The 11,561-nt window shown below is 40.0% G+C and overlaps 1 protein-coding gene across 1 annotated transcript; it reads right to left on the reverse strand.

Annotated features, from left to right (window-relative positions):
• Positions 1 to 17: 17 nt before the first annotated feature.
• Positions 18 to 11,448, reverse strand: dnajc5ab (DnaJ (Hsp40) homolog, subfamily C, member 5ab). Its single transcript, XM_027006996.3, has 5 exons — positions 11,236 to 11,448; positions 4,123 to 4,297; positions 3,404 to 3,617; positions 3,063 to 3,234; positions 18 to 2,812 (listed from the first exon to the last, which is right to left on the reverse strand). Exons 2-5 carry the CDS (start codon positions 4,230 to 4,232, stop codon positions 2,709 to 2,711), a joined length of 600 nt encoding a protein of 199 aa, XP_026862797.3. The 5' UTR covers positions 4,233 to 4,297; positions 11,236 to 11,448; the 3' UTR covers positions 18 to 2,708.
• Positions 11,449 to 11,561: the final 113 nt, after the last annotated feature.

Genomic DNA, 11,561 nt, shown 5'->3' on the forward strand with positions numbered 1-11,561 from the left:
AAAGCATACAAAAGTAGTCACTTGGCTTTAAAACTTTTAATTGTACAACAGCAAGATGACATTCCCATGTAAACTGCCTCTCACACAGTATTTATACTACAACAGAAAAATATCAAATTAACAATTTTATCTAGACAGTGCAAAGAATTCAGCCATTCAATAGCCACATCCACTGACACATTATTTGAGCTAGTAATTTATTAATTAAAACATAAGAAAATAAATTAAATATAATAGTAATATTACCTTATCACTATATTTCCACTATTATTGTAACATTTCTATAAGAATATTTGGAGATGATTGCATGATTCTTTTTAGACATTGCCTTCACACAGACTACTGTGAGAAAGTTGCACAACAGATCTTTCACCCTGTAGACAAATTAACTTGCAAAAAAATATACATGTACAAAATAAAAACCAGGAGGGTACATTTGAACCAGAACACGTAGATCTGAGAGGTCACATTTCCTTGTGCAAGTTGTGATGCTGTCATATTAGGAGTCACAATTTAGTGAAGTATAGTTTCTGAGAATACAGCAAATGAAAACATTAAATAAAGTAATATATATCATCTTATTTACTACCCTCAATGTAATCCTAACCTTTTAAACATAAAATACATTTAAGAAACTAAAGAAAATGTAAAATGTACTCACAATTAAAATCTACACAAACACAATTAAACTTTCTCAAGACTACACAAAATGGCCTCATTCACTCGCACATGTATGCAATTTCAGAAAACATTCATACACAGATTAAACAATGATTTAGAATTGTTCAAAATAAAACTAAAACTTTCAATTTCCCTCCATGGTATAAGCAAAAACACTCCTTTAGACTCACCACCTCCTATAGGAACCATTTAAAAGTGGTAAAACTCACCCCTCATTAACAAACAAAGGTTTCAACCAAAGTGTACTGCGGTGTATTCTGCTAAAAAGAACACACTGTAAATACAGATTTACTTAGCACAGTAAATGCCCAAAGAATGAAGTGTATCCAAGGAGATCGGGGCAAGTTTTCCCAAAAGCATTGCAACACAAATTACACAGTTAAATGATGGAGAGATGGCTATGAAGCTTTTGGGAAACAGATTGGCAAAGCATGAGACAGCCTACAGGGCTAGGAGTGGCTGTGCGCCGATACGGCAGCAAAGTCCTGACTGGCTAATGTGGTTGAGCGGCAGTAATGAACACATTATTTATGCACACCTCTATCCACATACATCAAGGTTATACAAACCGAATGCATATCTGAGATATGCGTAGTTAGCTCTGAATGTGTGAATATAGCTTTAAGGATCTATAATTTAATAAGAGGTAAATTAATTGTAATGCATTGGTAATGAAACAACAAGTAGTTGTTGGTCTGTTCACTGGGAAGCAGACATGGTTGTATATAGGAAGGTAAGGATTAATGCCGTCACAGCCAAGCATAGAAGATGAAATCACATACATAACCAACAAGAAACACACACATACTTCAACATTAAGGACTTATTAGGCATTTTCTAGAATAATAGTGCCCCTCACAATAATCAGGAATAAATTTTAAAATTCCTAGAAATCCAGATTTAGGAAACTGATCCCTTGTTTTATTATACAGAAAGAAGTGGTAACAAGGTCATGATGGAAGGCACTAGATTTCTGTCGGAGTCAAAGATGCACATGGACACTGCATAAGAGGCTCAGAGACCCAGTTCTGCAGCGTGAAATCATGTGCTGTGTGGGACTGCTCACTGCCACTAGCAGCAAACACGCATGCACGCACACAGCCCAAAACTGCATAATACAATGTTGCTTCCATGAAAAGCACTGAACTGAAAGTGTTATGTGCACTGAACAAAATTCTTGTGAAATCCACAATTGCTGATTTGAATCTGATGCATGTAGTAATTTCTTTCACCTGGGCTTTTTTGTTTGTTTGTTTGTTTTTGGAGAGGTCAGTGTATGGACACATGCCAACAGATGTATGTGCTACTGGTTTCAGAGAGACAGCGTATGCACTGGGCCTTTGCTAAAACCGTCAAACACCAAAACTACTATAGAGGATGTTGAAACTAAAACAGTAAAAACAGTACAAATTTTTGCCTTTGCCACACTGACACACATGCCAGGAAGAGCAAAGTTTTATAGTTTCCGAGTGTTCGATTATTGCAAAATCATCTAAAGAACCTGAACTGAATACTGGGGCAATGGAAACACGACTGTCATTCCAGTGTAGGTTAAAGTAAACCAGTGATACATAATATGTCCAAATGCAATGCATTGCACATTATTTGTGAAAAACTCAATCAAATCAACAATGCGTAGTTCAGATGTGATCTCCTTCAATGGCATAAAATGCTATTACGAGAGCAAGCAGGGCTGTTTGGGGCACTGTCTACAAGAAACATGTCTCACAGGCTGTTGTTGCATTACATATAGGAGTGAAGGAGTTAAGCGGGCAAAAGAAAGAGTGGTGTCATTTGTTTTCTGCACAGAGATGTGCCCTCGCATGCACAGAGCTTTGGCAGCGGAGGCAGACAAGAACCTGTCCGCTCCTTCGGCCCCTCTTTCTCTTCCTCCCCTTCACTGGCTTGGCGGCTGTTGTGCAGTGCATGAAGTGACGCTCCCCCTGCTGGTCAGGTGGTCCCACAGGAGAGAAGGGGAGGGAGGAGGGAGGGGTATGGGGGGGTCGAGGGTACGGTGCTGGGAAGTTCTAGTTGTAGCCAGTGTCTGTCTGGTAGCTGGCTTGTGGACTGTCTGACGTCAGCTGAGTGGTCTCGGTGGCCGAGGAGGGCTGAACCAGGATAGGCTCACCGTCTGTGGGTTCAGGATCACACACGCCTTAAACACAAACACATACTAGCACAAGTATTCCTAACTTGGTCAACCGCAGGATCCTGAATTAGACCCTTTAAACCTACAAAGCATAAACATCATGTTGCCTTATACAAAGATAAGTTGTGAACTGCACTCCTGAGGAGCTGAGCAAACAGTGGCACATGAAGCTCAGAAAAGGAAAAACAAACAAACATCTGTGTGCGGCTCCCCCATTAAAGGAGAATGTCACCTCTCTCATCTGACTGCATCTGAGCCTCCAGGTCCTCGGGGGAGACGTAAAAGTCGTGCTCATGGCCGACAGGAGGCTGCGGCTTACATTTCCCACAGCAGCAATTAAAACAGCAGCACAGACAGCAGCAGCAGTAGCAGCCGGTAACAATGCCACAGCATATAAACAGTGCCTGGAAGGAGAAGGAGAGAGAGAATCTCAAAAAAGGAACAACAGGAAGGTCAAAGTCATGCCCTGTTCCCTCATCTTAAAAAAAGAAACAGTCTCTGCCCAGCCATACAACTCCTACGCACTTATCCGCTTCCTGTGTGAGTCACACATGTTGGCTGTCACTCACTCACCTTGGCCCACCAGCTGGACAGCACAAAGTATGTGTTGACGCTTTCCTCACCAAACTGCTCGGCCACGTAGAGGCCGAGGGAGCCGTACTGGTTGTAGATGTTGCGCTTGGTGGGGTCGGAGAGGATAGTGTGTGCGTTGTTGATCTCCTTGAACTTCTCTGCTGCTTCTGGGTTATTGGGGTTCTTGTCCGGGTGGAACTTCAGCGCAAGTTTCCTACAATGCAAGACCAGGAAAAGTAGCATGACATTGAGAGCAAGGCACAACCCAGATTAACAAACTTTCCTTTCAGTTTTTTAACCCATGTTGCTTTTTAAAAAATTCTAAACATATACAACACAACATCCACAAGCTGGTATTCTCTAAATGCCTCAAGCATATATAGTATATAAATACATATTGAACATATTATTCACAGTAATGTAGAAAGCTATTTGTTGCCCTCTGGTGGGCTGTAACATGTGTCATCATTAGGCTGTACCAAACATTCATATTTTCAACATTGGCAGACAGACAGACACAGTTTACGCTCTAATGGTTTAATGGTTTAAAAAAAAAAAAAAAAGGGGGGGGGGGGGGTTGGTGATGGTAATTTTATTTTACAAGGAATTTCCCTGACTTTTAAAGTTGGAATAACCAGCAATAACAGTGCAATATTTGGGCTGCTGTTTAGAGGTAATAATCGCCCCATCTGTTCAGAGGCACACACAGACACGCTTACCGATAGCATTTTTTGATGTCCTCTGGTGAGGCACTCTTAGTGACTCCTAGGATCTGGTAGAGTGTTTCCCCTGATGTGGATAAAGAACGCTGCCTTTGTGGGTCTGCCATTACTTGCACACGCGCACACACACACACAAACACATGCACACTCCCCCACACACTCACTGCTGTCTCTGTGAACGAGAGCGAGAGGCGAGAATGATATGATGACTCAACGCTTGCCCAGCCTAAATCTTTCCCTGCACGTCAGTCATCAATCATGTCAATAGTCAGAACTCATACATGGAGAGGGGAAGGAACAATATGGTAAAGCCATATTTTTTCTTCATTCTTATGTTTTCATTTCTTAATAATTCATTGATAATTGCATATGATTGATTTATTACCGATATATATCTGCAACCTCCCTGCCCAAAAAAAACCAAAAAACAAAACACAAGTGACATTGACATTGAATATTTGGGAGAATTCTAGTTTATGCTTTTTTTAAAGGCATTAAAAAAACAAAACAAAACAAAAAACAAAACAAAAATTGAATCTTTTCTTGGTACTATTGTTTCCAATTCGGAAGATTAATCATTAATCATTAAAGGCACTTCCCAGAGGCCCTTCCCTGCTCTGTGAGGCTAATCATAAAGGCCTATCAGGAAGGATTAGCTTTAGCAGAGTGTCTGAATATGTCGAGTTATTTGTCACCTCTCAGCCCCTTACAATGGGAAGTAAATTACTCATAGCTCACACAAAGAAAGGGAGAGACAACGAGAGAAACAGAAATGACTCAATTGTAGAACTTGGCTTTAGAATCTGGAGAACAGAAAGTATTTAAATCCCAACAGCCATAAAACTACAAGTACACTACATTTTCACTACTGCCAACATTTTCTGATGGTCTTTGTGTTGCTGAACAGTCCTCTGGCAAGTGAGCCTGGTAGTTTCATAAAGTATGACTGTTTGACTGCACTGATCAATGATCAAGCCCAGCCTACCACCACCAGCACCACCACTCCATCTCCCCATTTTCTACCTTACACACACTATGCATCTGTCCGTCACATCCCACAGTCCCACTTCCTCCCTGGCCACGTGGACATGCCAAATCTTTTGTGGCTCGTTGTAAAATCGCTCTCCCTGCTACCACTTAATCTCAGTTCAAGACAGTGCCATGTTATCTGCATGGGAGCAATATGCCACGATTGATGACTATGCAAATTACAGCATGATAAATTATTCAGATATTAATAATTCAAGCACCTTATCCTCCCCCCCTGGCCATCTGCCTTCATCATCTTTATCGAGCATCTCTCACTACCTTCCCTGTGTTGCCCCTCTCCGTGTTTACATTCTCCAGCGTCACTCTTCATGCCGGCCTCGGGCCTTGTGAAAAGACGGAAGCTGCGGGCTTCAGAGCTCTGAATGGCGTGCTAACTCAGAGCTGGCGTGGAACAAGAGGAGACGACGTTCCTGGAGCAAATGTGACCAATGTGACCAGTCAGGGTCACCACCCCCCACTGTGTGCAATTTGAACTGAAGTGGAATACAAATATCTAAATATGGATGGTTGAAAAAGCCCCAAGTTTCATAAAATGGCAAAATTAGTACAATTTAAGAATGGTTTATAAAGCCGTGGCAAAATTTCAGCAAAGTATGGATAGTTCTGATTAACTTTTTGGTGACCTCTTGAGAGTTTGTAAAAGAGATTGTAGCTCCCCTTCATAACACCTAAAGAAAAGCCCAGTTCATCAGCTCTGAAAGCATAAGAAATGTTTTTCTACAGATGCAACATCACACTTACTGATAAATATGAGAAATTTTGAAGGTAGAAACTACTTTTGGCTCTTTCAGTTTTCTCTTTCAGTGTTCACATGTGTTGTGCTGTGGTTTGGAATAGACTACATGACCCTTGGTTGCCACAGATTGCTTTGGTTTGCTGGGGAGAAAGTCTGCTTTGAATGTAGAAAGACCCATTTAAACCGTCTGAATAGCCACATGCCATGTCAAACAAGGAAAACAAGGCACCATTTGCCAAGATGTCAGAGCAGTCATATAACCTATTTGGACACCAACACTCCTTGGATTAGGTCCCAACATGGCCTTTTCACACAGTATCATTTACATTTAGTCACCCTGGGTTTGCGCTAATGAAGTCAGGTGGTAGTGAACTCAAGAGAGACTGGACTACAGCAAAGTTCCCTGACCAGTGAGCTAGCATTACCACTGTCATGACCAAGTCCTGCTAGCAGTAATCCTAACCCAACTTTCACTGTAGTTACTTACTATAGTCCTAAACCTACTGATGGAGTTGATGGAGTTAATCCTGAACTGGATTAAATGAAATCCTAAAAAAGGTCAGAGGTGCACCATGTTCTTCTCACCCTAAATCCTCTGAAGACATCAAACATAAGAAAAAACAAACAAAACCCCCCCCACAACAACAACAACAAATAGCCAATGGCATATGATCATGTACACATCAATGAACTGCTGTCTGTGTTGTCACAGAAGAAAGGGTCAGTGTATATCGCAGGTCTGAGAGTTTCTGAAGTCTGAACTGAGGGACACAACCTGAGCTCAACACACACACACAAAAAAAAGAGTAGCCATACAGCCCCCTGTGAGCACTAAGTAACAGAGATGGCACTGATCTGATAGCATGTACTGAGTAGAGATAGAGAGAGATAGAGATAAGTGTGTGTGGTGTGTGTGTATATATATACATACTGAGGGTGAGTTTAGTAAGCTCATTAGTTAAGAACCAAGAAGGTGATGACCAAGGCAGTAAATATCATCTCCATGATTAAATGCTTTCGTCTTGTTTTATTAATTTTATAAAAACAAGCATTTATGTATTTGTATTATTTATATATTTATACATTTACCTGTCATATCCATGCATATCAACTGTAAAAATAGCATATATAATACATCCCACACAAAACAATTCCTGCAAGCAACTAAACTATAGCTCCACAGTGGGTTTTAATGAAAAAAATATCACATCAGTATCAATATTGGGTGATACTCAAATGAAAGATATCGTCTTATTGGATCGTTAAAGAAAAACACGCCATCTCTACTAAGTAGGGTAAACCACTCTTGCCATGACTAAACCAGCAAATCATTTATATTCACAGCAAAAAAAAAACTGCTGTCAATGTATAATAAAATTCAAACAGTTTAGGGACAACAGCATTTGAACCTGCAAAAATTCACTGTACCCCAGAAACATGCAGCATCACAGTGTAAATACAACTCTATGTCATGTCAAAGAGAAGACTCAGTTAACAAACAAAAAAAAGGTAAGGCTCGCTGTGTCTATGCATTCACTCATATTATAGCTCTCTGGACGGCGCTAATGAGACTAGAGTTGCACTAGAGTTTTAAAAATAGGGCTTCATCTCACTTTAGACCAAAGCAGATAAGGACATTCCCCAGGCTAACCTACAGCAGGTCAACAAAGCAAGCACACTGTTATGCACTGTGGCCTGAATCGCTGCACTGTATTTTGATCTTTATATCCAATGTTTAAGACAGTGTTTAATGTCTTATGTTTAAGACAGATTTATCGCATAGATATCTTGTCATTCTGCTGAACATAAAGAAAGCATCAAATTTTAGAGATCAGCTGGTCATAGTGATTGGTATCAACATGATCCTAACAGACCTATATATTCAATTTTAATATAATTTTAATATTGTCAAATCAAATAGCATGTGCGATTTGTGAGATTAGAAAGGCTTAAGAGGAAAGTACACACACACACACACACACACACACACACACACACACACACACACACGTGCGCGCGCTTGGACTGAGAAACACTATATGGACAAAAGTATTGGGACACACCTCTTAAAGGCCCTGCAGTATTTTTCCTCCTGACTTAAAATATTATATTACCAGAAAGTATGTGATTATCTTCATATAGCTGCTTCAGTGTATTTATTTTTAGTTTATTTACATTTATAGCTACCATATATTGTATATTCACTGACCCACCCCTACTTCACTCTGTGCAGCTCTACTTGAGTAAGAGAGATGGTGTGTAATGCATAGTTTTTGGATGCAAACGGAAGAAAGGTTACTCTACATGTTATTCCAGAAAACAAGAGCAAATCAAAATGGCCCAAATTTCCTTCTAGGGTTGATGTGACACCAAATACACCGCAATGTAGTAGACATTTTACTGTGGATTCATTTGAAATTTGGACTCAGTACAGCTCCAGATTTGCCAGTGGATTAAATATTAAAGCAACAGCTTTCTTACTGGAGGCAATGTGGATGATAAGAATAAAGACCTAGGTTACCAATGTAACGGTCATCATTTTCATTTGACATTTCAATATAATGTAGCAAACAATGAGAATATAACAACATTTTAGAGCAAACTAGTATTGGCTAATTTTATATACTTTAGCTCAACTACAGATTTCTTTTATAATAACGTTATATGATACGATACACTGACATTTTAAGCAGCCAACAGTCAATGACTTTCCCACAATTAGCTTACCTCCCGCCATGAGCTGGTCAACCAGCGGAATATAAGATAGCTAGCTAGCTAATGCTAGCTAACGTCAGCTAATTTAGGTAATAGATTTAATGTAAAAATGATCAATATGTAAAAAATGCTCATATATGATACCACTCTGATACCGTGGTGTCCTCTAATTTAATCAGAGAATTGAATTAGCCTCAATTTAAACACAGCACAGATCACACTGTTGCCTGATACACCTAGCAGCCATTCACTTCTTCAGGTTCAGACTAGTAAAGCTGTGTTGATGCGATCCAATTTGACAGTGAGCCTGTCAATCAATCCGTTATGGTCCACACCCACACAACAGAATGATAAAAGGCAAAAGAGAAAAAAGAAAATTCAAAATACTCTTTTAATTGTCATTTTATGGGGAAAAAATTGGAAGCTCACTACAATATAACATTCTTTGCAGAAATATTTTTCATACATTTTAAAAAACAACTGTGCAGGGCCTTTAATCATTGAATTCAGGTGTTACATTCAGTCCCATTGCCAGTGGGTGTATAAAGTCAAGCACCAAGGCATACATGCTGCCTTGTGAAAACACTTGTGAAAGAATGGGTTGCTCTAAAGCGCTCACTGAATTGAGCATGGTACTGTAATAGGATGCAACTGTTGCAACAGAATGAAAATTCTTCCCTCCTAGATATTCAACGATAAACTCTGAGTGTTATTACTGAAAAAGCGTTTAGGAAACACAGCAACTCAGATACGAAGTGGCAGACTACATAAAAAGTTACAGAGCAGGGTCTCAGAGTGCTGAGGTGCATAAAGTCACCAATGCTTTGCTGACTCAGTAATCACAGAGTTTCAAGTCTCCTCTGGCATTAACATCTGCACAAAAACATGCACTGGGAGCTTCATGGCATGGGTTTCCATTACCAAACAGCTGCATGCAATCCTTACATCAAGCACAATGCCAAGTGTTGGATGTAGTGATTTAAAGCACTCTGCCACTGGACTCTGGAACAGTTAAAATGTGTTCCGTGGAGTGACTAATCACGCTCATCTGTTTGGCAGTCTGATGGGTGAGTTTGGGTTTTTGCGAATTCCAGAAGAATGTTACCTGCCTGACTGCATGGTTGGGGTGAGTTTGATGTGGAAGAACTTGACTGTGCTGCACAGAGCCCTGACCTTAACCATACTGAACATCTTTGGGATGAACTAGAACATCAGTGTCTGACCTCACAAATGCTCTTCTGGTGATTAATTTACACATATCACATACAGTATCTGCACTGATAACGGCAACCATGCATAAAGATGGCAACCACGCACAAAGCTAAGGGTTATGAAGGAACAGCTCATTATTCAGACTAGATTTGTATTTTCTAATAGCTGAAATGTGCCAAGATCAAAACACTTATTCAAATACACCAAATCTTGACCGAGTTCACAAGAGAAAACCCAAGACATTATTAGCCACTAGGGGGTGATGGTAGGTCCTTAACAATATGAAAACAGTGCGCAGTAACTGAACAAATGCGTAACATCAACCTACTACACCGGTTAAAAGCAGAAGAACGTGAATACAGTACATTGCGAAATATGAGCGAGTCATGTTGACTTGCACTAAGCATTCGGGCATTTAGGCTCCTGATTTTATAGGGGGACAATAATGCTTGAAAAAAAGACAGGGTAAGCACCCGTACTGGGTCAGGGCATGGGACAATTCACTGGCCTCTCGAAAATAAAGTATAATCTTGACAAAAATATTTAGCATAAACATTTTCCTAAAAGGAAAACGTACGCTATCCATGAGGGATGTCACAGCGTATACACTACTAGATTTTCATTACCACCAACCTTAACATGCGTACGACTACACAGCGAACATTGTTAACATTATGGAAGTTGTCTCAAGTTTTGGAAAGGACTAAATGGACGAAGCACGTGAGAGATAAAAGTGAAAATTAAAGGAAAGCGACTAAAAGGAAATCATTAGAGTAAAGACAATCGCAATGGTATCTATAGACTACAAATAGAACAAAAACACAACAATAATGTGCTAAGGTTTAGATCACTTTGGAAATGAAAAAACACCGGCTAGCAAGTTTTTGCTGATATGCGAAGCTTTGCCCTTTGAAGCGGCTCTTTAAAATAATTTACGCGGTGCAATTGGTTTTAAAATGCAAAGGTTTGCTAAATTACATTTATGGTCGACAAAGTTGAGCGGGGTCAAATCACGGATCAATTGATCTAGAATAGCTATCTATAGGTAGCTAGTCAGTTTACCAGATTTATCTGACATTCAACAGGAGATGACTCTTGGCTAGTGTTCCAAGATAATTAGCTAGCCAGCTAGCGCTAACATTGAACTGGCAGGAGTGAAAGGGTCGTTTAAACAAGAATGGATATGAGGTGCGTTAACCGACTGCCTGGAATTACAGACCTTAATCTGTATTGCTCAACATGTTAACACTCACTCAGCATCCATATTGGCTTGCTCGCCGGTTTGCACCAGTTCAGCTAGCAAATATCCGTAGTGATCCAAGGCTAGCTAGCATGCATGCGATCGCTAGTTAAATGACAGCGCAAACTCATTTTACTTCAAATGGGGGTGTACCTACCTTTAAGAGACGAATGTAACTTTGTACAGAAACTGCTCAAGTATAGAAATATGCAGCTGAATGTATTTGAGGAATCGTGCGCGAGAAAGACCTCACGAGGAAAGAAGTGTCTCGTGACGTAAAGGAGAACGGGCGTAAACTCGCTGAAGAACCCCGTTTTCGAAATGCCTCAGTATAACTTATCAGGGCGCTCTACCGCTTTCCCGCAGAATTAAACAAAGTATTACTTCATTTTAGAAAAGTGGTGGAGAAACAGGTTACAGCGAATACTGACAATAAAAATGGTTTCTTACGTAACATCATATAGATGTTGTAATGAGTTTTTT

Source organism: Electrophorus electricus, chromosome 24 (assembly GCF_041902795.1).
Source record: "Electrophorus electricus isolate QZ-2024a chromosome 24, ASM4190279v1, whole genome shotgun sequence".
NCBI lineage: Eukaryota > Metazoa > Chordata > Actinopteri > Gymnotiformes > Gymnotidae > Electrophorus > Electrophorus electricus.

Coding starts and splice junctions, on each gene's coding strand:
- dnajc5ab (XM_027006996.3), bottom strand. CDS start 4,232: ATGGCAGACCCACAAAGGCAGCGTTCTTTATCCACATCAGGGGAAACA. Junction 3,618..4,122: donor GACATCAAAAAATGCTATCG/GTAAGCGTGTCT, acceptor CTTGCATTGTAG/GAAACTTGCGCTGAAGTTCC. Junction 2,813..3,062: donor GATGCAGTCAGATGAGAGAG/GTGACATTCTCC, acceptor CTGAACCCACAG/ACGGTGAGCCTATCCTGGTT.